Below are 27864 nucleotides of genomic sequence, written 5' to 3' on the forward strand. Positions count from 1 at the left end.
AGGGAACTCATATCTTGGATGACAGTCAGGTTCCACAATCAACTTGGCAGGCATGAATGATAGGTTGAATCTCACAAGATGATATTTAACATGGACTGATAGAAAACTGTTCTCTTGGGTTAAAGAAAAAACAGGTTCATAAATATAGGATGGTGGGGTGGGGTGGTTAGACAGAAGTTCATTCAGATAAATACCTGGGATGTTCAGTGAGCTCTAAACTCAATTGGATGAATGAATGAAGCTCTTAGGAAATGTTTACTATGTGCAAAGCAAGGAAATACGAATGGAAAAGCATTCAAAGGGTTCACATTCTAATGAGGGAGACAACACATATAAAAGGTTTCATCTGGAAATCAGATGGGAAGATCCCATGGCTCTTAGGATACAACAGAAAAGCAGATGGTAATACTTCTTCTTTAATGTCATTGCCACTAATACAATCAATTACTTTCTGATGTCGAATTGAGCTGACAATGTAATATGCCAGCGAAAAAAGCTACTGCTCTCTTACGCTCCGTTGAGAGGTGCAATATCCAGAATGAGGGAGGTCATGGTTTCATTGTACTTTGCTCCCCTCAGTTGACATCTGGACCTCTCTGTTTCATTCTGAGACCATATTTTAGGAAGAACCTTTACAATAATAGTATCAAACATAATAACTGACATTTATATCATATTTCAATGTTTGCAAAGTACCATACATAAATTGTCATTTGATATCACAATCACTTAAGATAGGTGCAATAGGTCTTATTATTCCCATTTTGCAGAAAAGGAAACTAAGTCTCAGACAACTTCAATGCCTATGCCGTAGAGTAGACAGCTAATGTGTGGTGGGGTGAGATTCAAACCCAGAACTTCCTGACTTCAGGTCCAGTGCTCTTTTCTCTACACCAGGAAAGTGAGAACCCTTCCGAAAGAGGGCAACAATGATGATGAGGGAATTGACTGAAGAAATTGGGAAAGAGAAGACTTATGAAGGTAGTGATAGCAACTACAAGTCTTTGAAGGGTTTTCATGCTGATGGAGGAGTCATTTTATTATGTTTAGCATCCATGGCTCTAAATAGGAAGAGAGGATGGAAATTCAGAAAGATAGGTTTATGCTCATGGAAAAGGAAAACTTCCTAAAAATTCGAACTATCTGAAAGTGAAATGGATTAACTTGGAAGATAGTGGTTCCCCTCTAATCAGAGGTCTTTAAGCAGGGGCTAGATGACCACTTGTCTGTGATGTCATAGATGATATTCTTAGTCAGATACAAATTAGACTAGGTAGCGTCTGGGCTCAGGTTCTGGGACTCTGTGATTAGGTCTCTCAGGGTGAATCTAAACTCCTTGGGGAGTGAAAGTCTGCTAGAATTAGCAATTGTCTTAAAAACGAATGATATTTTCCTTGGGGGTGTAAGAGTATGTGGGGAAAGGATAACTTTTTTTTTTCTTTTTGAAAGAGAAATTTACTAGAAACATATCCTTGTTTAGGCAGAATAATTAGACTGATGATGCTGATTGAATTGTCCGTTCGTTTGTTTCTTCTACTCTTTCTTTGCTCCTCCTTCTCATTTCTTCCTTTTCCCTATCTCTCCTTCTCTTACTCTCTTCCTCCTCCCCTTCCTCTCTAGCCTATATCCATCCACAACTTCTCGAAAATATGAGCTCAGTGTCCATCCCTACCTGTGTTCCTGAGTCTCCCATGAATACTCAGGTTGCTTCAGTCTGATGAGGGGTATCTCAGCATTTTCAGCATTACGGAACGTGCCACCTGGTCATGTGGTTTTAAGATTTTGATTTGTACCTCACTGTTTCCAAGATCATTATTCCTACAAATCACTTCAATTATTTTCTACCATAATTTCTAAGAATCACAGATAAAGTCAAATAAAAGAAATAAAGTGAGCTTCAGAAAGGGCAATAGCTTTTGAAGGTCAGGCCTGAGATTGATGATGTGAAGTTCTTGGACATCTAGCTGTACTCTAGATGTTTTAGATATCACTGTCTCCATTTGTTGCATTCTGGGCCATATGGGAACTTTTCAGCCTTCAATACTTCCTGAGTAAAGGTAGGAATGAATGAAATGGAAACCTCTAATTCTTTTAATTTAGTAAATTTTTCCAGACCCTCATTGCCATAAGGTAAGTTCAGCAGTGCAAATGGTTTGCCAAGGCACATTTCTGAACTTAGGGCCACTGTTCATGCAGCTCTCCAAGCCTAGCTCCCAGGTTGGTTAAAATTTTACAACTATCACAACTAAAATGTCCAAATGGGAATCTAGGATAAAGGACAAGGTACTGAATAAAAGGTACAAATATTTTAGATCCTTGTTTATAATTTGATAAGGTATTTTACATAAGTTTAATGAATTTACAAGGTCTTTTTGAGAAGAGAGTTCCACATGGCAAACATGTGCAAGGCATTTGGGCAAACAAAGTTTTGGCAAGAATAGTCTGAATTTTGAAATCCGTGGGAGGAAATGAAATGCAAAGTTAATAATCTACAATTATTGTTTAAAAAAGGTATATTAATCCATTTCTCCTCTCAATATCCTACCTTCTTTCCTCCACCAGTCCCCCTAAACTGTTGACAAGATGAAGTGGGTCACCTTCATTTCCCTTATTTTCCTCTTCAGCTCTGTTCATTCCAGGGAAATCGTCCGTCGAGATGCACGTAAGAGTCTTTCTATTCATGGTCTCTTTTAATGAGAAATCGAGGCTGAAGATTGAATCTTTGGGGATTTGTAGTCCCATCGTGTATATTTTCCTTCAGAGGTGAAAAATATTCATGAAGATGATTGTATCTATATAGTGTCAAAGAAGTCATCAGTCTGTCTAATATTGTCAATGAGTTAGACAGGATAGTTTTTGTAACCTTTTTCAGATGGAGAAAATATAGCTACCATGACTTCTTAAAGTTGTACAATCCCAAAAAAAGAAAGGGAACTTATTCCTCCCACCTCCTCAGCTATGACATCATCAGCTCTGCCTCAGCATACAGAAATCTAGAACCATTAGATAAATTTTATAATTAGGGTTTGGGTTTATTGCACTTGCATTTCAGACAGACCTCTCATCACTCCTCTGAGGGAGGTATAAAAGAACTAATCCTATCTTGGCAGCTAGGTGAATAGAGTGCTGGGCCTGGAGTCAGGAAGACCTGAGTTCAAGTCTGGCTTCAGTTACTTTTTAGTTTGTGTGACCTTGGGCAAGTCACTTAATCCTGTTTGCCTCAGTTTCCTCATTTGCAAAATGAGCTGGAGAAGGAAATGGAAATCCACTTCAATATCTTTGCCAAACCCCCCCCAAAAACAAAACCCAAGAAGGGTCATAAAAAATTGGACATGACTGAAAATGACTAAATAAACAACAAAAATCCTCCCTTAGATTTGAAGAAAAAATAAAGAAACAGCAAAGTTCAAAAGAAGCATCTGTGCCAATCAACAATTCCCCAGGTGTTATACTGAATTGAGCCTGACTATTCTACAAAGATTTGTCTGTGCTGGCAGAGGCATCATCTTTTGAGTCAAATGAATGTATAAAATATGCCTAGATTGAGGAGTGGTTCTTCACCTGGTGGTTTAAATATATATGTGTGTGTGTGTATATATATATATATATATATATATATATATATATCATGTACATATGTATATATGTATACATATAAAATATATATTTAAATATATGTACATGAGATATATATCTCAATGTTGTTTATTTTACTTCTAGCTAAGAGTGAGATTGCCAAACGGTATAGAGACTTGGGTGAGGAGAATGTGAAAGGCCTGTAAGTATAATTATTGAAAATTTGAATTCATATTTTCCATTAATATTGATGTGACATAATCCCTTTGTACTTTACATAGTGGGTCCCTTTCTCCTCTTTCTGCTACCTCCCCTGTGGAACATATTTAGCTGTCAATGGTTTCTGGCTCAATAGCTAATTAAAGAACTTTCCAACATCTCCCCTATGAAGGCCTTATGGCTGGAAGTAGGCACCTCATATTTTCACATGGTTACCAGGAATGACAACTGAGCATACTATTGTTATCCCTATTTTTACAGATAAGGAAATTGAGGCAGGTCATCCTCTGAGTCACAGTCTAATAATTGGTGATGTAATCAGTGTCAGAGGCAGACTTTGTGCTCAAGTCTTCTAGACTTAAGGTCCTAGATGCCTAATTGAATTGACTTCAGTTGCTCAGTGATCGACTTACACGTAGTTGGCTACTTTCTACATAGAGTGATTTTTGGGGGTTAGGAAGATCCTCTTCTCCCTCCACAAAATACTCACTCACTGGCTAATGCTTGGAGTTCTACCTTCAGATGTGATCTCATTTGTTTAACTGTTAAAATACAAGTGTCTTTGGGTTAAACACGACTTTAAATATATCAGTCCCTTAGCAAGTGATGTGACTGGAGATTCTGAGAGCAAAGTTTGTATGAGATTGTGAGGATCAAATGAGATAATATCAGTAAAGTGCCAAGAACAGTGCCTGGAACATAGTGGGAGCTGTATAAATGCTTGTTCTCTTCCCCCACCTTTGGTTAGAGCAGTGAGGAAGAGATAGTATCCATTGATCCTTATAGAATGAATGACTGCAAAAGCATGCATTAAATACTATGCTAAGAGCAGGAGGTACACACAAATAGAAAAGCAAAGCAGTCCCTGTTCTCAAGGAGAACCCATCTAGGAGAATGCAGCTACAAGGCAGATGGAAAAAAATCCCATAATCCTTAAGGTAAAATAGCAAAGTACATGGTAATACCACTCTTTTAATGACATCTCTACTGCTAAAATCATTTTCTGTTTCTGATACTGAAAGTCCTTTGGCAAGGACTTTGGTGATGAGAATTTTCCTTTCTGGGTCTTCAGTAGCTATGGCTGCTGAAGAGGTAGGGGCTGCAAGCAGCCTCAGAGACAGCTGTCATAGTTCTTCTCTACAAGGGTCAATCCCCTTGATAAGGGCTGTGGGGATATCAGAGTAGAAGCAAAACATGTCATTAAAAGGGTGCTGCTCTTCCTAGGGCTCTTGGTTACGGGGTCCTGGGCTGTCTCCACCTGTGTGTGAGTGGAGGTGATGGTGGTGGTTGAGGTAGTGGTGGTGGTTCATCCATGAGGTACATGCCACCCCTGTCTTTCTCTCAGGATGCCTTGGTACTCTAGCCAAGTTGGCATGGTGTGGATGGTCCTCCAGCCAACCTGAAAGTGGTGTAGATTCAATTGGATCTTCACCTAAGCAAACACTTTATGATGGGGTTTTTAATATTTAATTTCACCTTTTCTTTCAGTAACCATAAGAACTCTTTATTTCAGAGTATTGATCACATTTTCTCAGTACCTCCAGAAATGTCCATATGAAGATCATATAAAATTAGTGGGTGAGGTTGTGGAATTCGCAAAAGGCTGTGCTGCTGATGAGACAGCGGAAAATTGTGGCAAATCCCTTGTGAGTATCGACCCTGTGGTTGAGTTCGACCTTCTCTCTTCATTTCATTTTAGATAGGAGATCAGAGTCAATAGTAATGTGTCCCATCAAGAAGGCCATTTCTCTCTTTGTTCTTGGACTTCTCACACAGAGACCAGTCCAGAAGTGTTCCTTATCATTAAAAAAATGCAAGGAATTGTTCTGAACTAAGAGAAAGTCAGATAATTTGAGAGGAGCAGAAGAATGTCAAGGGAGCTGCTTCTCCTAACTTTTTGTCTCCTAAGTCTTGTTCTTTCCAAAAGAGAAAGACGAGTATGTCCAGGGCTTTAAATGGGTCAGTGACTAACCACCTATTTTTTTCCTTCCTAGCACCAACTATTCGGGGATAAGTTATGTAGTTTGCCAAATTTTCGGGAGCTGTATGGTGAAATGGCAGACTGCTGCGCTAAAGAGGAACCTGAGAGAAATCACTGTTTCCTGAGTCACAAAGATGACCACCCAGTGCTCCCTAAAATCGAAGCCCCTAATGCTGACACTCTGTGCCACAACTTCCAAGAGAATGAAAACAGAGTCATTGGATAGTAAGTGAAATCAGAAAGTGATTGCAGGGGCTGGTGGGCCAGTGTAGGAGCCAAAGAACCCTGGCACAGGTCATAGCACTAACTGTGTGGGACTGAGGGAGAAGGGGAATAAGCATTCATGAAGTACTTACTATGTGCCAGGCCGTGTGCTAAGGGGTTTACAAATATTCTTTTATTTGATTCCCACAACAAATTATTTAGATGTTGGTATGATTCCCATTTTATGGATGAAGCACCTGAGGCAGACAGAGATTATGTGACATGCCCAGTGTCACACAGCTACTAAGTTTCTCAGGTTTTCCTGCATCCAGGACCAATGCTTTATCCACGGTGCCATCAAGTTGGAAAGGGCAAGTCATTGAAGCTCCTTGGGCCTCAGTTTCCTCATCTATGAACCGAGGAGGTTGGATCAGATGATCTTTGTGCCCCTTTGTAGCTCTAGAATTCTGTGGTCTGAGTGCCCCAGTCAGCTTGACAAAGACTACTGTTATTGAAAAGTGGCCAATCTGCAGAGATAGAGGGAGTTTCCCTGCTCAGCATTTCCTATGCTCCGAACAGGACCTACCTTTGGGGTCCTAAGGGTGGTAGACTCAGAGAAAACTGAACCTATTTGTAGCACTTTGATCAGTGGGGAAATAACAGCATTCAGTCCTGAGTTAGCAGGAATAGCTAATTTTGAGAAAAAGACGCTGGGCCTTGGTGAATCACTCCCAACGCATGGTGTTCCCTGAAACTTCTGCTGCCCTCTCAGGGGGTCTGTCTCTTCTCTTCTCACCTGAAGGGGCCTTTTACATCATTTGCCCTCGGCCTTGTAGGTGGGGTTTGCCAACTGCTCCACTACCAAAACATACCCTGTCCTCTTCCCTATGTCTTTCACATCATACCCTCATCGTGTCCTCTTTGAAAAACAATCTTGTAAAGTAATTCACATTCAATTCTTTTTTTCACATTCAATTATTAATAATTGAATTCTGTTATCCTAATTGTGTTTTCCTTTAAAAAGAGGATTCTAAGAGATGCAGTTCCTTAACCTCAAAGAGTGAATTTGTAGTGAAGAGTGAAATATTCAGTGCACAGTAGGCCAGTGAAAGAGATGTTTTGAAGGTGAGCTTCTTTTGAGTCCCCTGAAATCCCATGCATTTTTACTTCATTCCCAAGCCTAATGCTGGTTGGTACACAAGCAATTTAACTTTGATACTTATTGACAAAACATTCTGTCTTAAATACTTTTGAATCTCTCTGTAAGAACAATATGCACTGTGTAATTTTTCAAATGTGGAGAGTATATCCTACTTAGAAAAGACGTATAGCTTGCTTTATCAGAATAGAGAATGTTAAAGATGTTATATTGCATAATATAGCACACCAATTCCTAGATAGAACTGAAAGAATGCCAATGAGATCACAGCTCCAAATTAGAGGGTTCAGCAGAAGTCAAATCTAGTTAGGTTCAGTTGAGGGAGTAAACTTATCGCCTGGTTCTGGTTGATGTGGGTACAAGGTTGAGGACATTTGTTATTTGTAGCTACTCAAAAGTGACCACTTGGTTCTCTTTGCCAATTTCAGCTACCTGTATGAAGTTGCAAGAAGACACCCCTACTTCTATGCCCCAGCACTCCTTGCCTACGCTCATCAGTATAAGGCGGCAGTGAAAGAATGTTGCCAGGCTGCTGACAAAGCCGCGTGCCTCAAAGAAAAGGTATTTGAGAGAATGAGAGAGAGACAGAGACAGAGAGAGAGAGAGAGAGAGAGAGAGAGAGAGAGAGAGGGGGGGGGAGTGGGAGGGAATAGCAATGTGGGATTTCTGACCTGGACCTAAGAAGTCCCATCTTCCTTACCATGATCATCCATCAGCACCTTCCTGAGTCCTGACCCATGACTTGAGAGGCAGTGTGGTACAGTAGAGAAAGCCCTTGGGTTGAGGAGGGGTGAAAGCAGGAACACTTGGGTTGAAGTCCCATCTCAGATGCTTTCTAGCTGTGTGGTCCTCAGTAAGTCACTTCCTTTCTCCTGGCCTCAGTTTTCTAATCTGTAATCTGAGGGGGTGGTATTTCGTGCTCTTTCCAGATCTAAATACATGATCCTTCCTTTGTTCTTCTTCAGTACTGTCCTCACTTCCGTGAAGGGTAGGGTGATAGAGTCTGCCTCTGTATTGCTTAAACTTTCCAGTCCCCTGAATCATTCCGTTATTTGTGATAATGCTATTGAGAACTTTCTGCATCCTGGTGTTAGTATTGTGTGTGCATGTGTGTGTGTTTGTGTTTGTGTGTGTGTGCGCACGCATGTACGTGTGCAAGCATGTGAATTTATATTTGTGGAATAATTTGGAGTGGACAGACTCTACTGTAGGTAGAAGAGTGAATTTTGCTGACAGATGATAGTGGGAACATTAAGTAGGGCTAAAGATGGAGTTGACAACATAATTTTGTTGTTGTCTAGTTTTTTTCAGTCATGGCTGACTCTTTGTTACTCCATTTGGGGTTTCCTTGGCAAAGGTACTGGAGTGGTTTGCCATTTCCTTCTCCAGCTCATTTTATAGATGAGGAAACTGAGGCAAACAGGCACTTATCGTGCCTTGCCTAGGTTCACAGAGTTAGTAAGTGTCAGATTTGAACTCATGAAGATGAGTCTTCCAGATTCTAAGCTTAGTACTCTATTCACTGGGCTACCTAGCTTCTTGATGACATTGTTGGCCCTAAAGAAAATTGGAAAGCAGGTGAAGTTTGTCTTCTTGGTTCCTTTAGGCTCTTTACCATGCCCCAGGAGGTATTTATATATATTTATTTACTTATTTTTTATTTATATTATATTATATTATTTTTATATTAGTATATTATTTTATCATTTATATTAATATTTTATTTATAGTTTGTTTATTTATATATAAATACATATTTATATGTAATATATTTATTTATATATAATTATTTATATACTGACTCTTCACTGTGCAAAGTATCCCACTGCAGTTAACATTCCCAAGTCCAGCCTCCCCCAAAAGGCTCCTTCCCTATCAAAATATACCCTGTCCTCTTCCCTACCTCTTTGTCACCATACTCTCAGCCAGATATCTTCTCTGAAAAATAATCTTGTAAAGTAATTCACATTCAATTCTTAATACTTGAATTTTGTTATCCTAATAGTGTTTTCCTTTAAAAAGAGGATTCTAAGAGATACAGTTCCTTAACTTCAAGGCGTGAATTTGTAGTGAATAGTGAAATTTTAGGTTCACAGTAAGCCAGTAAAGGAGATGTTTTGAATGTGAACTCCTTTCGTATTCCATTCAAATCCTATACATTTTTACTGTATTCCCAAGTCTAATGCTAGTTAGTAAATAAGCAATTTAACTTTGATAGCTATTGAAAAAAATTTCTTAAATACTTTTGAAACTCTCTTTGAGAACAACATATACTATACAATTTTCCAAATGTGGAGAGCATATCCTACTTAGCAAAGATATATAGCTTCTTCTATCAGGACAGAGAATATTAAAGATATTATATTGAATATAAGAGCACAGATTGAGAGCTGGGAGGGACCTTGGAGATTCTTATATTTACTAATTTCATCACAGGTGAGGAAACTGAGGCCCAGGGAGATTAAACATTCAATTAATTGATCACTGTGCTTGTGGCTGATTGACTTGATGATTCACACATTATTTTAATAGAAATGAAGGTCCTAGCTTCAATTCCAACCCAACAAGCAATTATCAATCTCCTATTAACTCCCATTAAGTTCCTACCAACACCAAGAGAAAACTCAAAATATCCTCTGTCCTCTTGGATCTTATAATGTATTACATACTGGTGAGATTATCATTGACAATTCCTAAATCTGAACAACTCTCTTCAAATTGTGTCACCTTGGTCATAAGAAGCACCAGGAAAGTGATCATTAAGGGCTTAGTCAAAAAAATCTATCACCACTACTGAGAAAAGAAGCCCAAGTGCAAAACTGACTATTGGTGCATAAGCAATGCTATCTTCATATAAAGCAGGGTCTTTTAACATTTTTTGTGTCATGGGCAGTCTAGTGAAGCTTATGGGCCCTTCTCAGATTCACGTCTTTCAATGCATAAAAGGAAATATATAGGATTACAAAGGAAACTAATAATATTGAAATACACCTATCAATAAATCTCTGTCTCTGTCTCTTTCTCTCTGTCTCTATGTCTCTCATTCATGGAACTCAGGTTAAACTCCTTAAATTTTGAAGAAAATGTAGAATTAGTTTGTGAGGACTTTGTGGGGAATTTATTTTTCATATTAATGAAAATGTGGAAATTATTTTCGAAAAAAGTGATTTCTTTTTTCTACAGCTCCCTCTTTTAAGACATAAAGTATTAGCTGAAGGTGCAAAACAGAGATTCCGATGCTCCAGTTTAGACAAGTTTGGAGAGAGAGCTGTCAAGGCTGGGTAAGTCTCTAAAGTTCCAATTGTTTAAAAACCATTGTATTTGTTGTAGAATCAAAGATGGACAAAGGCCTGGGATTCCAATATCTCTAGCTCCCAAGACTTTTTGTTGTTAATTTCATCATTTCCAAAAAGTAAAAAAATTGTCACAAGTGCAATTCAACAGAAAGGTAAACCAAGGTACTTGCTCCAAGCAAGACAACATTTTATTATCAGGGTATTACCTGTTAGTAGAATGGGTCTAATGATAGCCTCAATTAGCCAAAAGACAAAGAATTGAATATGCAACTCTTTTTTATAAGCACAGAACAAAGTATAGAACAGAGTAGGTGACATCCTGGGGTTGAGGACAACATAATTGGTTACATAGCTGAAGCTCAGGCAACAATTTGATTGGTTGGAAGTTGGAAATGAGGGGCAAGCAATAGCTCCTTTCTTCTTTTCTGAGACTGAGAAAATTTCATAGGTCGAGTCCATTTTCAATGTTAAAAAATAGTGGTCCAGACTTCTTTGGATAGTAAATCAGACATCTTTGAAGGAAAGCCTGCCTTGTGTCCATGGTCATTCCTCAAGGACAGCAGAAATCCTTGAGGCAATAATAGAACAATGACTAACAGAACTGGATTTCTAAACTTAACTCATTCATGTTAGTGTATTTCTGCACTCAGTTCAAAGAACCATAATTTAGGCAGTTACAGGACAAAATCAGTAATCTGGCAATAGGATCAATAAAAAAGATACAGAATCAACAAAATTCTCAAGAATTGAACATTTCCTATTTAGTCCTTGCAATAAAAGTGGCAGGCATTTCCATTCCAGTTTTATAAGTAAGGTCTGGAAAAGGTTTATTCTTTAACTTGGAGTATTAAAGCGGCTTTTCGGGAGGGGTTTCCCCACAAATCCACTCTCACTTCATCCCTGCTTGATACAGATTGATGCTTCAATTCCTCCTCCTGTCATATTGGTGAGGGGGTCTGGTTCTCTCTAACCTTCTATCTACCACTTTGACTCACAATGTAGCCTCGTTTAGCCCAGCTAAGCTGTGATTCTCTCTCTCTCTCTTTCTGCCTTTTTGGTGAGGTAATCAGGGTTAAGTGACTTGCCCAGGGTCACAAAGCTAGTGTCAATGTGTCTGAGGCTGGATTTGGACTCAGGTCCTCCTGACTCCAAGGGTGGAGTTTATCCACTGCACCACCTAGCTGTCCCCTGATTCTCTTTTCATTGGAAAAGTACTCATCCACCTTGGGTTTGACTGCCCAAAGCACTTTGCTGTAGAGGGGTCCCCAAAGTACCCCATAGAATCTCTAGGTAACCATGTTTATTAATTGCTTAGAATTTGCAAAAAGAGTGATAGATGTGACTAATGCCTTCTAAGACCACAAAAATATGGTAATGAAGGCCGCTGTTAATACTAACGATCGGAAAATCCTTCCTCTTCCCAAAAATTAATGGAAAGGAAGTATGGCAGAGTGTATAGAGTGTTGTCCTCTGAGTCAGAATGACCTGGGTTTAAGTCCTATCTGATACATAATCATTATTTAACTATGGGCATATCACTTTACCTTTCAGTGGCCAACATAGTTAAGATTTTAAAATTATAGATGAGTTGCATTGGTATAGGGAGTTTTCACTAGGAGTTCTTTGTGCCACCAGAACTATGATAACATGATGTTACACCAGAAATGTCAGGTTGATTATCCAAGTACTGTAGTTGGTAAGAGTAAGAGGCCTGATCCACTTACCAATATGGTGGGGCAGCTACGTGGCTCAGTGGGATAGAGCACCGGCCCTGGATTCAGGAGGACCTGAGTTCAAATTCGGACCGAGACGCATAACACTTACTATCTGTGTGACCCTGGGCAAGTCACTTAACCCCATTGCCTAACCAAAAAAAAAAAAAACAACCAAAAAACCAAAAAAACAAACAAACACTTACCAATATGGCAAGAGGAGGAAGTGGGCTATCAGCTAGAGGCATTGTCTGCATGAAGGAGGTATCCAAGGCAGCAGGGGAAGATTAAAAACCATGTTCTGAAACTCTGAGTCTGAAGATAAACATTTGCAGGTCCTGTTGAAAAGTTTGGAGTGCAAATACTTGCCACATTTATTAATAGCACTAAAAAGAAGACAAAATGTCCCAGAAGCCTTTGCTTTCTTAGAGTAATAGTGACTTCAAATCACTACTGATGCAAGTTCTTGGCAGACAGGTGATGCAGTGGAGGTGCACAATGAAATATATGTTCTCTGACACGGCCAGTACATTGCCTTGTTTTTCTGAGCTACTGTATATACATATTTATAACAGGGAAGGGGTAAATTAGTGGGTAGCGACAGAGATGCAAAAAAGCATCATTTAAACATTTAGAATAAATACACAGAAGAAAGCAAAATGCAGGAGGGAACACAAACAGAACAATATTTGTTTGTGTATCTTTCTTGTTAAGTGCATATATAGGGATAGGAAGAGTGGGCCAGCGATTTCATTGGTATGAAGAACTCTCAGATAAGGAAACTTCCTTGGCTAATGTAGACTGGCACCTTATCTGCAACTTCTAATCTTAGAGAGTTGACTAGAAAAGTGAAAGGTTGAGTGACTTGGCCAGAGTCTCTCACATACACATATAACATATGTATATGCTCATATATATGTGAGTATATGACTTTGAAAACAGATTGTGTACCAGAAGCTCACAGGTTTTTTTAAACATATAATCTTTCCTTGTATAAAGTTTATTTGTGTTTATGATTGTTAAGGTTCTAATGAAATAGAACATTAAAAAACACCATGTGGTTATGGTCCCTGCCTCTGCAGCTTGTTAGCTTTGGGGCCTTGGGAAAACCACTCTGCCTCTTTAGTGTCCTCATCTGTAAAACAGATATCACCCTAGCCACATTACTTTGGATTGTGGGGCTCAGATGAAATATTTGTATATGGAAGTGCTTTGTAATTGTAAGGTGCTTTATCAAAGTCATCTGCTAAGTCAGCATGCACCAGTTCAGTCAGAGGAAGGGACCTTTTTCTACTCTCACCCACCCCAACCTCTGTGTCCTCCCCTGCTTAACTCTCCCTCTTGTGAGACCTGGAAATAGTTTCCTCCTTAAGGAGACCAGTCAACCTCTTCAATAAGCATTCCATGCAATTATTTCCTGTAGTTGAATGAAGACAATAGAACACAAGGATTTTTTTTTTTTTCTGATCAAGTTCTGTTCTCAATATAGGTTAATGTATGTATCTGGATGCTTAAGTACTATTGTGAGAGACTCAAAACTCAGGATTCTCTGCTGCTGGAGGTCCTTAGAAGTCAGAGGAACATCAAACATCGTTTAACAGGTTTTGGTGCAGGATGGCCTGGAAGGGTCACAGAATGGCTAGTGTCAGAAGACCTCTCTTAGCTCTATGATTAATTATATTGAAGGACTAAATGGTTAACCACCCTGTTCTTCTTTACTGATCATAAACTCAGAGTGACTCGTAAGTGATTATGCTGGCATTGAGGACAATAAATAATAGCTAGCATGTATATTATGCTTTTAGGTTTTCAAAGTCTTTTGACAAATATTATCCTCAGCAGCTGGACTGGAAGGTAGATGCTATTATTATTATTATTCCCATTTTGCAGATGAAGAAATTGAGGCAGATAGGGGTTAAGTGATTTGCCTAGAGTCACATAGCTAGATGGATTTGAGGCCAGATTTGAACTCATGTTCCTCGCTCCAAGCTTAGGTAGTGATGGTGTTTGTGATGATGGTTCAGAGTCAACATTGATGTCATATTTGACTGTACCTCCCAAATACTTTCTGTGTGTCAACTCATTCAAGAATTTCATAGCAATTTAAAAAATGATTTCCAGGAAATTTTCATGGAAGTTTTAAGTTCTAATAATTTACCTCTTGTGGATTTTCTTCCTAGGCTCGTAGGTTGGCTAAGTCAGAAATTCCCCAAGATTGAATTTGCTGAACTTCATAAAATAGTGGATGATCTTGGCAAGATTCATAAAGAATGTTGCCATGGTGACCTATTGGAGTGTGCTGATGATAGGGTAAATATTTATTGTTATTTATCCATATTGTTGTTATATAAGCTTCTGTATAATGTGCTTGTCTGAGGATTTTTTTTACACAAATTTAATAAATTTAGAATCACAGGGATGATAATGAATAAATTTGAATCTGTAGTTTCTTTCAAACCTCAGCTTATTCTGGCAGCCAGTCAGTCAACTGGCATTATTAAGCACCTACTGTATGCCAGGTAGTAGGCTAAGCTTGTATCCCTTTCTATAGGAAGCCTTTTCTAATCTCCTCAGCCTCTCATTTCTTCCAGCAGAAAATTACCACATGACGACTTGTATATACTTCTATAAAACTTATGTATATATTTATTATCTTCCTGGATAGAATATGAGCTGTTAGAGGATAAGCACTTTTTGCCTTTGAATTCCTAGGGGTGTAGCATAGCACCTTACAAGTGGAAGGCACTTAATTACTTGCTGCTGTATAAAATAAGGGAGTTCATTAGCAAGATGGTGAAATATAGTAGACAAGGTTTCTTCCTAGTGTTCTTATTGCTTCCCCCCAATTCCCTGTTTTAAGAAATTTTCCTACTCCCTCTGACTCCATGGTTTTTAGCACCTTCAAACTCTCTCTATTACTTCCCTTAACAAAATTAATTTTATATTATCATTATTATTATTTTTGTTGCCATCTTGGACAAAAAAAAACACTAATTGAGGCTAAGGTAAATATTGCTGCAAGTCAGTTGGTCAGACAGTCAATAAGCATTTATCAAGCACCTCCTATGTGCCAGACACTGTGCTATTTACTTTGGGGATGCTAAGAAAGACAGCAATAGTCCTTGTTCTCAAAAAGCTTGCATTCTGCTGGGAGGAGACCACATGCAAATACATAATGAATATGAAGATATACATAAAGTACAGGGGAGGTAATCTGAGGAGGGAAAGCTCTTACATCTGGAAGACCTCTTCATCTATCTTAAAATAGCCAGGGAGTCTAAGATGCAAAGGCGAGAGGGACAGAGCATTGAGGCATGGGGGACAGACAGTGCAAAGTAGACCAGGGTCCCTAGATTGGAGAGCTTATGGAATGGAGTAAGGGGTAAGAGGACCAGCAAGGTAGGAAGCGGACAGGCTATGGAGCAGTTTGGATATCAAACAGAGAAGTTATGTTTGATCCTGGAGGTACTAAGGACCCATTGAGTTCACTAAATAGGAGAGTGACATGTTTAGACCTAAACCTTGGAAAAATCAGCCAAGTGGAAGATGTATAGGACTGAGGAGAGACTTGAGCTGCAACCAAGTATTGAAGTGCAGGAGAAAAGAGGGAGAATGAACCAGGGGAAGTTGATAAAACCCAGTAGAGTCTGGACAGGGTGATACATCTGGTTGGGTAGAACTTTAAAGGAAGACAGAGAATGTAGGTGGTAGGGTAAGGGCCATGAAGTGGCAGTGAGGGGGAAAGGAATCCCCTCTCCCCATTCTCTCTTGGCCAAGTGTGTGTGTGTGTGTGTGTGTGTGTGTGTAGGGAACAGATGTAAAGAATGAGAGAAGGAACATTCCATTCTGAAGAGCTTGGGCAGGGATGAAATGTCTCCAGGACAAGGTCAGCTTGCCAAGCCTGCAAGGATATGGAAGGAGCTTCAGAGGAAGGAGCTCAAGTGAAGAACAGTTTGTTAACAATAAGGAGGATCTAAGGGCATTCTGGAAGGGAAAGGCAGATTGGATTGGAGTGCCTAGAACCTTAGACTATTGAGCCCTGTGTTGACCTGCTTCTATCTCATGGCTTGTAGGTGGCTCTTTCTGAGTACATTTGTAGCAACAAGGATGCAATCTCCTCCAAACTCGGAAAATGCTGTGAGAAGCCTATAATTGAGAAGAGCCAGTGCATTGCTGATCTGGAGAATGATGACATTCCTGCTGACCTCCCTAACTTCCTTGCTGAATACGTAGAAACCAAGGATGCCTGCCAAAACTACAAAGAAGCAAAAGATCTCTACTTAGCCAAGTAATTCAACTTTTCATCTTATTCTTGTGTTCCTTTCATATGCTTAATACCATTCACCTGATACTCTACTTGCTTCACAGTTGCAGAGCTATTGGCTACTCCTTGCCTTTTCCTCTCCCAAGTGTTTTAGGCAGAAATAGAGAGAAAGTTCTTCTTCATGCCTTCTGCTGTACTTAGCCACGGGATCCAGGCCAATGGCTCTGGGACTTCAGCTTGGTTGTACCTCATCTTTGTCTCCATACATCATACTCTCTTTCTTTCAATCTCAAGAAGAGACCAATGATGGCAGGAAGTCATAATTGCCATGCTTGGCACAGAAAGGACAGATATCTGGGAATTTGGAGATAGTTTTGGACATGTGCTGGTTGGAGGAGTACAAAGCACTGCAAAGTCCCCCTTTAGCCCTGAAACTACCTACTATGTGGCCTTGAGGCTTGATGAAGTTACCATTCATTAATTAGGGGAGAAAGGGAAACTTTGCATTATCCTCTGTCTGCTGAGCTTTTCTTTGTCCATCAATGCATCCCACCATATACTGATCCACCCATTCATTCACTCTCATTCATAGGACAAATATGTGTTGAGATCCATATTACTCTCGTCGTTCTGAACAAGGCACTGTCCGGGATACAAAGAAGTGTAAGATAGAATGCTAGCATTCCAGAAATGTACAGACTAATTGAGAAGTTGGTAGGCATCCAGACATGTGACCACTAAGCAAGAGTAGAAGGCAGTATGGAGTTAAGTGCTACAAGTGTGGAACTGGGAGATGTATTTCTGGTGTCCTCTGGACTGACTGATATGTTGTAATATTATACAGTAGGGCTGCACAGAACTGAACTTTTGAAAAAAAAAAAAGGAAAATTTAACACCATCTGCTGAATCCATTAATACAAAGACCAATAGGCAAAGTTAACTCTAAACATTTTATCTGAGAAATTTTGATGTAATTTTACAAAATTTGTGGAGCCTTAGGCCAGAGGAACAATGCTGGGGGCTGATCTTGTTCCTTACTGTGCTCATGTGTTTGATCTTCATTCTTCAGCTATTTGTATGACAGCGGAAGAAGGCACCCTGAGCTTGCTGTCAGCACACTGCTAAGGCTTGCCAAGGACTATGAACACACCCTTGAGGAGTGCTGTGCCACAGCTGACCCTCCTGCTTGCTATGCCAAAGTGGTAGGTTTCTCATGAGAAAGAAAAAAAATCAGACTACTCTCCTGGGATGCCATATGCTCAGGATTCCTTGATCTGGAAATGATAGCACAGTACATGAAAAAGAGGAAAGAAAGTAAAGTCATATGAATGCTAATTGGACCTTACCTTGGGACTCTTGTCTTCTTCTGGGCTTTCAAATCAGGTTGTTATGAACAGTATTTAAAAGAATTAAGAAGATTTGCCCTAGAGATGGGAAGGTTACAAATGAGACTCTGTCATTCCAGAACAGCTATTTGAGAAAGGTGAAAGTTTTGCTTATCTCCATTTCCACTAAGACAGAATGAGAAAAAGCATTCTGAGAGGTGCAATTTAAGAGAGACTCAATTTAGCCCAGACTAAAGAATTTCCGAGTTTTCCTGAGCATTTGGGTCATTAGGCAATGGAATTGGAATGTCCCTGTATAGAAGTCTTGAAAACCCTTGTTTGATCTTTTAGGTATGCTTTTGCATGCAATTAAGTGAGCTGGAGGGAATGACTGCTGTGGGCTAATTCTAATCTGGTTTCTAAAATTGGTATATATATGTGATGTGTCCACAGAGGATATGCTACAAGTACCATTTTATTCTCTTCTAGGCTGAACACTGGAAAACTGTTATCGATGATAGCAACCGTTTAGTCAAGGAAAATTGTGATCTTTTTGAAAAAGTTGGAGAATATGGTTTTGAAAATGCGTAAGTAGGACCTTTCTGCTTCAACAGTTTTTGATATTTAAGGTTTAATATGATGGAAGGTTATGGTTGTGGTTTGTCCTTTGTTCTTGAAGAGGACCATGGCGTCAGGAAGATGATGCCATGCCTTGCAAACGAATTGGATTTAAGTGAGGCAGGGTTGTTCAAAGTCACCAGCCTCACTTTATTCTCCAGAGCCATCTGTGTCCAGTGACCAGACATAGATCAAGATAACTAGAGATGGCCTAGCAGGAAAAAAAAGCAGTCTCTTATAAAAGGCCATAAAACACAAAAACTTCAACTTTCCCTTTCAAAGTGCTATGTAAGCCTGTGGTCCTTTTAATAATTTGGGGTTGTAAGGGCAGTACTTGGGCTGTCTACTGGTTTGCTACTACTCATAGACTGGGGGCATGGGGCAGTGAAGAGAGCACTGGGCTTGGAGTCAGCACAACCTGAGTTTGATACTGGGTTCTGACCTGACTCTGGCACTTGCTAGCTATCTATTCTTGGGCAAGTCACTAGGACTCAGTTTCCTTCTCTGCAAGATGAGGATGTTGGACTCAGTGGCCTCCAAGAACCTTTCCAGTTCTCAATCTGTGGTCCAGTGTTGAACTAAATAAAATTCTTCGGCATGGAAAGCTGAAGTTTTAAATGTGATATGATCCAATGCTAAAAAAACTATGGAAGGACGCAACAGAGCAGGGAATGCCAGACTCCTTCAGGCAAACATGAGGGTTGGGACCCCATTTGAAATGTAAACAAAATGATTCAGGACAAATAAATGATTGGATTACTCTTTGTAATGGATCATAAACTTGTAGAGTACCAAGAGGTGGTAGAGTTACGTAAGTACAATGTTTAAGAAAGACCCATGTGTGACAGATTAATACTGGGGAAAATTGGGATATTTGGGAAACTTCCATCATTGAAAATGTGAACATCATTGAGGGGATCAATGAAGCCTCAGAAAATGTCCCTGTCACCACTACGTAAAAAATGGTATTGGGAAGAATGGATGAGTGGTGGAGGCCGTGACAGGAGAGGCCTAATGAGGGAGAAAAAGGGAAGGGCCATATTGACTGCCAGGGATGCTCAGTTTAATGATGTCAAACTGACTCTGAGTAGATGTTTGTTGCTTAGCATGTTTTTAATGCTATTATTATCATCATTATTATTATTTTACTAAAGAGTGATTCTTTGACTGACTACAAACATCTGGAACATTGTAATTATAGATTGCTGGTCCGTTACACCAAGAAAGCACCTCAAGTGTCAACCCCAACATTGCTCAACATTGCACATAAATTAGCAGAGGTTGGCTCTAAATGCTGTAAGCTCGGTGACCGAGAGAAAATAAGCTGTTCCGAGAGCTACGTGAGTTTTTTTCTTTTCTTTTCTACTTCAATACTATTGTTGGGAGTTTTTACCTTGAGAGGCCAATAAAAAAACCTGTGGCAGAGGAGTACCCTCTATAAATGTTGGTTACTCCTCCTCTTAAGTAGAGCACCTAAAAATCCCAAATCAAAACCCCTTAAGTGTTTTATTTTCAAAAACCTTAACATTTTGAGAAGCTTTTAATTACTCCTGGAACTGAAGCTTAAAAATTCAATTAGACAGAGGCAATGAGTAAGGGCAGACTTCAATATAGCAGTTTAATTTCGTCTGTGAGATACTAATATGTTCACCCTACCCATTTGGTGAATTCACCCATTTTTTTCCTTTTGCTTTAGCTGGCTTTTGTAATTGACAACCTGTGTCGCCTTCATGAGAAGACCCCAGTGAGTGAGAGAATCACCAAATGCTGCACAGAATCCTTGGTGCACCGCAGGCCCTGCTTCACTGCCTTGGGAGTTGATGAGACATATGAACCCAAGCCATTTTCTGCAGACACATTCACCTTCCACGCTGACCTGTGCACACTTCCTGAAGAGGAGAAACAGAACAAGAAGCAAAGGTCAGGAGCATTTGGAAAGCATCCTGCTTTCCTCAAACTTATTTACTTCTTTGAGAGTGAGAAAGACATTCTACTGACAACATGAGTAAACCTTTCTGTTTTGGGGTAAGAATCTGTTAGGGAAAAATAGTTAGAAAGTGATTCAAGTGCAAGTCACTCAGAAGAAACTTGTGGGGCAAATGGTTCTAACTGAAAAGTATTCAATAGCAATGATAGCTACTAGTATTTATATAGTGCTTTAAGATTTCCAAAGTGCATATGATGAAGCTTATGGTAAGATGTCTAGGATCTCTGAAGTTGAAGGCAGGAAAAGGAGGTCCTGATGCCTTCAACAGGATCATCTTTACTCCAAACTTCAGGCTACAGTGTCATTTTTTACCCTCTGATTTCTGATCTAGAACTGAGGGCTGATGAGGCATGGTCGGCCACCCTGGTTGCTCCTTGCATTTCACGGGCATTTCTGTATTTTTTTTTCATTCCAGTGTACTCGTTGAACTCATAAAACATAAGCCCAAGATCACTGATGACCAACTCAAGGGTGTAATTACTGATTTCACCGCATTCGTGGACAAGTGCTGCAAAGAAGCCAACCAGGAAGTCTGCTTTGCTACAGATGTATGGACCTCTTTTTTCTTTTAATGCATCTACCTTGGGAATCCTTGGTGATGTTTCAAATGGAGGCTTAGCCGGGAGGACTTTGGTTTCCTGCCTTAGTTTCCTAAAAGGTCATCACTGGTCATTCTTAAAAGCAAGAGGCTATTCCCTTTCCCCCCTTGACTAAAATATTTCCATTTGTCCATTGAATGTTGGGTTTTTGTTGTGCATTAGTAGTTTTCTTTCACTTGTCAAATGGTTATCTCCCTGGTCTCCTCTGTGTCAGGTTGAATAAAAATCATTAGCTGGCCATTTTTTTGAAAAGGACCAATCTATAACCCAGCCAAATCTAAATGCTTGTGCACAGGTAGTGAAACAGCCCCATTTTCAAGCAATCACTGAACATGGAATCTTACGGATGGAAAGGACCTCAGAGACCATCTAGGCCAGGGCTTCTTAACCTTTTTTGTTTCATGGACCTCTTTGGCAGCCTGTTGAAACCTATGGTCCCTTTGTCAGAATAATGTTTTTATACTACAGAAAATTAAATACACACGAGTGTCAAGGAAACCAATCATGTTAAAAACAATTGCCATTATTAAACAAATTAAAGACCTCTGATGGATTCTAACCCTTACCCCAGAATTCTCTCTCTTCCCTACATGACACTTTGTCATCCAGGCTTCACTTAAAGACCTTGAGGGAGAAGAATTCACTGCTTCTCTCTTTAACATCTACCTGCTCCTCCAGGTTTTGCTACCATCTAGGGCCCAACAAAGAAGTCTACTTTCATAAAATAATCTTTCCTATAGCTTCAAAACCAGATAAATATACAGATAGGCATCTTTTCCTTGAGCAGAAATCTAACATTCAAGGATGTTTATGCACAAATATCTTCCCTTGTCCTTTGATAGGGATGGTTTTGTGTATTCAAGGGCAGTGGATAATAACTCAAAGAGCCTCCTTTCAGGGACCTTAGGCTTGGGCTCTCTGAAATCTCTTTCTCACCAATCTGTGATTTCTTTGCATTCAGGGTCCCAAACTGGTTGCTTCAGCTCAAGCTGCCTTAGCTTGAACACCTGATGGACAAGCCACCACTAGTATTTCAGGTAACTCTCTTTGGTTTTTTTTTTATTATTTTGGGACAATTGGGGTTAAGTGACTTATCCAGGGTCACACAGCTAGTAAGTGTCAAGTGTTTGGTCTGAGGCCAAATTTGAACCCAGGTCCTCCTGACTTCAGGGCCAGTGCTCTATCTACTGAACCACCTAGCTGCCCCACGTAACTCTCTTTGGATATTTCATTGGCAGTAGGTTGATATATCAAGTATCTGGGATTTCAACTTTGTGGGACCACCTTCCACTGACACATTTCACAGTTGATGGATACCTCAGTCTTAGTTGAGTTTAAATGGTTTGAGGATAAGCATCAGAGGTTGGGTACCAATCCAAATCCTGTTGACTCAATGTCCAGCACTCTATGCCGTGTTGCCTGGCATATGGTCAATACTGGGGCCTGAATTTAACTCTACACTACCAGGCTGCCTTAGTCAATGGGGCTGGTGTTCCTTGAGAAATGATCCCTCTTAGGATGGAGGCTGAAGGGGATCTGTTTTGTATTGAATCTTACTGAGGTATTATTGTAATAAATATCCAAGGCATATGAAATCTATTCCTGTGTGTCAGGTTGAATGACCCCCTTTAAATTTGAGATCTTTATGGAAAAGTGTTTTCTTTGTACTTGTTGAATTCATTACTGCTTTGTATTTTGTGTTGGATTCAGTCAATCAATCTCTTATCTTTTAATTAAGGAGATGCCTCTTTATAGTGGAAAGAAGACTATGGGTACAGAACTTTGCATATAGAATTGGACTTAGTAGATGTGTCAATTCAGTTGAACTTTCTTTTTTTATTATATAAAGAGTTTCTCTATAGGAAAGGGAATTTCTTTCTAGGAAGGGGGAGGGGCAAGGATATATTGGGAAAAGTATATGACATAAAATAAAAACAATTACTCTACTTTTTTCAAAAGGGAGGAGAAAATATTAAACTATTGTTTTTCCTTAGTAATTTTTAAAATCATATTTACTCTGCATATCATTTGATTCAGTAAATCATTACTATGTCTGTATCCTAAAGACATTTTAAAAAAGGGAAAGAGACCTCTTTCTCCAAAAGTATTTATAGCTGCTCTTTTTTTTTTTTGGTGGTAAAGAATTGGATATTGAGGGGATGTTCATCATTTTGGAAATGGTTGAAAAAGTTGTTATATATGATTGTGATGGAATAATATCATGCTATAAGAAATAATGAGCAGGATGCTTTCAGAAAAACCTGGAAAGACTTATATGAACTGATACAAAGTGAAATGAGGAGAATCAAGAGAACATTGTACACAATAAGAGCAATATTATATGATGTTCTACTATGAATAACTTAGCTATTCTTAGCAATACGATGATCCAAGAAAATTTCTAAGGATTCATGATGAATAATGCTATCTACCTTAAAAGAAAGAGCTAATGGAGTCTGAATGCAGATTAGATCATACTATTTTTCACCTTCTGCATTTTTATTGGTTTCTTTTCTTTTCTTTTTTGTTCTGTGTCTTCTTTCAGAACACAATTAATATGGAAATATGTTTTACATGATTGCACATGTATAACATGTCAAATTGTTTACTGCCTTAGGGAAGGGTGAGGAGGGAAGGAGGGAGAAATTTAGAACTCAAAATTTTAGATAAGTGAATGTTAAAATTATCTTTACATGTAATTGGGAAAAATAAAATACTAGACTTTAATATCATTTTTGCTTATATTTTTTTCTTCTAGTTGACCAATGGAAGAAAACAGAGACAGAACTGAGGACCCCAAATTCATGCATCTGTTTTGTTTCTCTGTTGGTGTCAAACCAACAGTGAAGAAAACATCAATTTCGCCTTACATTTTTTTTTTATCCTTCCCCAGTGTTGCAATAAATAATAAAGGAAAGCATAAACAATCGCGGCAGTTGTCTAGGACTGATCTTTCTTTGGTGTGTGATGATGACTTGTACCAGCGGGTGTTACCCTCCTAGATCTACTGGTGCCTGAATTAGACTTTCTCTCCCACCTTAAGGAGTTTCCCCTAGACAAAGATATGCAACTCCATACTTGCAAATTCATGAACATCAGCATTACTTTTGAAAGACTTAAAAGGATATGGACTTTTGGGTTCTTTTTTTCTTTTTAATTTGATAATATGTCTAAAAATATTGGGGTGAGCCATGGGACATGGATGGTCAGTAAGCAAGTTCTAGTTACTAGATACATTAACAAGCATCTTCATCAATAGAAAATATGGCCAAAGTGTAAGGTTTGCAGCTGAATAATTAGGGCCAGGCAGCATAAGGGGATTTGAGACCCATAATGAGGATCCAAGCTGAGGTTATGGTGACAGCTAGTCAGAGAGGGAGACATAATGATGGGGGCTAAGTCTTTTCACTTCAGGAGGCAAACCAAATTGTTAAAGAGGAGAGGAAGCTAGGTGATGCAGTGGATAGAGCCCTGGATCTGGAATGAGGAAGAACTGATTTCAAATCCAGTCTCAGACATTTACTAGTTGGGTAACCCTGGGCAAGTCATTTAACCTCCTTTGGCCTCAATTTATTCCACTGTAAAATGGGGATAATAATAGCACCTACCTTCCAGGGTTTTGTGAGGACCAAATGTCAAAATAATTAAGAAATAGCACAGTTCCTGGCGCATTGTAGGCACTATATAAATGTTTTTGGTTATTATTATTATTGTTGTTCTTGTGGTGTGGTAGTTGTAGGAGGAGGAAGGGGAGGAGGAGGAAAAGGAGGAGAAGGAGGAGGAAGAAGAGGAAGAGGAAGAGGACGAGGAGGAATGAAGCTGGTCAACAGATGTATGGTCAATGAGCCAGGTTAGAATGAGAGAATCTGACAGTGTAGCAAAGTAAGATCCAAGACAAAGTGTAAACTCTCCTACCAGGTGTCCTTGGATGTAATCTCTCTCCTCTTCAGTCTCTTCCCTGCAGCACCATCAAAGTGAAGATGTTGAAGTCTGATCATGGCACTCCCCCGTTCCACAAGCTCCTTTTGCCTTTAGATTCAAATAGGTCTTCTCCTGTCCGGCCTTGAAGCCTGTGACAACATGGCTCTGACCTTCCTTTCTGGACTGAGTCTCCATTGCTCTCCTCCATTCTCTCTCTATTCTGGTTAAACTGGCCTTCCTCATCTTTCCTTACACACAATTTTCCATCTCTGAAGCTTTGCGCAGGTTGTGCCCTTATCCTGGTATTCCTTCCTCCTCATTTCTATCTTCTAGGATCTCTATTTTCCATCGAATTTCAGCACCAAGGCCATTTCCTCCATCAGCCTTGTCTTGATTCCTGAGACCCCCTGCTACTAATGTTTTCCCCTACACACAATCCTCTGCATTTCTTTCATGTATGCTTGTCTGGGTACATGGTTTTTTCTTCTGACAGAATGTAAGCTCCTTTTCATTTTATTGTCTTGGTAATCCCTGTACATAGCACAGTGGCTGTCAGGCAGTAGGTGTTTAAGAAATGCCCTTTGGGGTGCAGCTAGGTGGTGCAGTGGCTAGAGCAGCAGCCCTGAAGTTAGGAAGACCTGGGTTCAAATCCAGCCTCAGACATATAACACTCACTAGCTGTGTGTGACTCTGGGCAAGTCACTTAACCCCAATTGCCTCACCAAAAAAATTAATAGTAATAAAAAGGAAATGCCCTTTGATTGAGTGATTAAAAAGTAATAGCCCAGACCTCTCCTAGGAGGGTGAGTTGTTTTAGTGAAGGTTCTCCATGGGTTATCATGTTTTAGGAGGTGACTCAGGTCATTTAAATGGTCCAACCATGTGGAAAAGACCCAGGGACTAATGGACATGTAGATAGAAGAAAGGGCTCTCATGGTCACCACGAACCACAGGGTTGGATTCTCAGAATCCCGGGCCTTTGTCTATTAAATAACCTGTGCTTAGCACCTTCTGTGCAGACAGTACCTTACTTGAAACTATAAGGGTCAGATAAAATAATATAATTTATTTTTTCAGGTGTGTTCAATTCTAGATTATCAAAGCTACTCCAAAGTTACTTTGATGTTTTGTGGGAATAGGAGGAACATTATCTCTGCGTATCCTGTTTCGACCCAAAGATTTGGAATTTTTTTCTTCTTCTCTGAAGTTAAAATCTGAATCAGAGCATATTATTGCTTGAGACGCTTTGGCTTATTCTCTGTCCTGTGCTACCAGAATTCAGGGAATATATATGGATGGTGCAGTGGATAGAGTTTGGGATCTGAAGTCAGAAACACCTGAGTTCAAATTCTCACTCATACAGCCTTAGTGGCTGTGTGACCCTGGACAAGTCAGTTAACCTGTCTAAGCCTCAGTTTTGTCATCTGTAAAACGGAGCAAATAATAGCACTTACTTCCCAGGATTATTGTGAGGATAAAATGAGACAACAATTGTCAAGTGCTTTATAAACCTTAAGCATATTCTAGCCATCATCATCATCATCATCATCATCATCATCATCATCATCATCATCGTCATCACGATCGTCATCAAAAAGTCTATGTTTATGTAACTATAACAGACATCTAAATTCTTGTGAAGGCCTCATATTTAATATTCGGCAAAGTTTTTGACCAAGTCTTGCATACTGTTCTTTTGAACAGATGAAAAAAAATGTGGCCTAGGTGGATTCAGAGCTGGTTGAATAATCATACACAAAAATCTGGCCTCACACACATGATACTTCCTAGCTGTGTGACTCTGGGCAAGTTACTTAACCCCAATCACCTTACCAAAAAAAAAAAAATAACGAATAACCAGACCCAAAGAGTTAATGTGAATTTCAAAGGAGGTCTTGTGGAGGAGTACCCCAGGGATCTGTCCTTGGTTTTGTGCTGTTTATCATTTTTATTAATGACTTAGCTAAAATTATAGGAGAGATTCTCATGAAATTTCAGATGATGTGAAACTGAGATGGAGAATTCATATCTTAGATGACAAAGTCAGGCTCCACAATCAAGTTGGCAAGCTTGAATGATAGGTGGAATCTAATATGATGACATTTAGCGTGGACTGATATGGAAATTTTTCCTTGGATTAAAAAAAAATTAGTCTCCTACCTACATGGTGGTGGGATGGTTATACGGAAATTAATTCAGATAAATACATGGGGGAGGGGGTTGTTCAGTGGACTCTAAACTCAATTAGAAGAATGAATGCAGCACTTATGAAATACTTATCCTGTGGAAAGTACCAGAGATACAAATGGAAAGGTGATTCAGTCCTTTTTCCCAAGGAACTCACATTCTAATGAGAATGAGAATACACATGGAAGGTTTCATCTGGGTGTCAGTTGGAAAGTTTCCATGGTTCTCAGAATACAATGGCAAAGCAAATGGTAATGCCTCTTCTGTTTATGATTTATTTATTTTGTTACAGTTTGAGTGATGTATTGTTTCTCTCATTCTCTCCCATCCCCACATTAGAGAAAGCCAACATTTTATATATATGTATATGTGTATATATATACACACACACATCTATATGTGTATGTATATATGTGTATATATGCATATATGTACATATGTCTATGTTTATGTGTTTGTGTGCATATATATATGCATATATATGTGAAACTATACAATACATACGTCCATATATCACAGTTCTTTCTCTGGAATTGGATAGCATTTTCCTTCACAGGTCCTTTGTAGTTGATTCAAATGATCATATTATTCAAAATAGCTTAGTCATCCATAGTTATTCTTTAAACAATAGTGTGTTACTGTGTACAACATTCTCTTGGTTCTGCTCTTTTTACTATGCATTAGTTCATGTAAGTCTTTCCATGCTTTTTCTAAAACCAAACTGCTTGTCATTTCTTGTAGCACAGTAGTATTCCATCACAATCATATACCACAACTTGTTTAGGTGTTCCCCATTTGATGGGCATATACTCCAGT

At 39.3% G+C, this 27864-nt stretch overlaps 1 protein-coding gene across 1 annotated transcript; it reads left to right on the forward strand.

Annotated features, from left to right (window-relative positions):
• The first annotated feature begins 2558 nt into the window (after positions 1-2558).
• LOC114037607 (serum albumin-like) lies at positions 2559-23869 on the forward strand. Its single transcript, XM_027854533.1, has 15 exons — positions 2559-2662; positions 3721-3778; positions 5309-5441; positions 5790-6001; positions 7568-7700; positions 10323-10420; positions 14328-14457; positions 16221-16435; positions 17481-17613; positions 18226-18323; positions 19556-19694; positions 20051-20274; positions 20757-20889; positions 21902-21977; positions 23699-23869. The coding sequence occupies exons 1-14, from the start codon at positions 2584-2586 to the stop codon at positions 21941-21943; spliced, it is 1827 nt and encodes a 608-aa protein (XP_027710334.1). The 5' UTR covers positions 2559-2583; the 3' UTR covers positions 21944-21977; positions 23699-23869.
• The last annotated feature ends 3995 nt before the right edge of the window (positions 23870-27864 follow it).

This window comes from Vombatus ursinus, unplaced genomic scaffold (genome assembly GCF_900497805.2).
Source record: "Vombatus ursinus unplaced genomic scaffold, bare-nosed wombat genome assembly UNPS02010461.1, whole genome shotgun sequence".
In the NCBI taxonomy this organism is placed as follows: Eukaryota; Metazoa; Chordata; class Mammalia; order Diprotodontia; family Vombatidae; genus Vombatus; species Vombatus ursinus.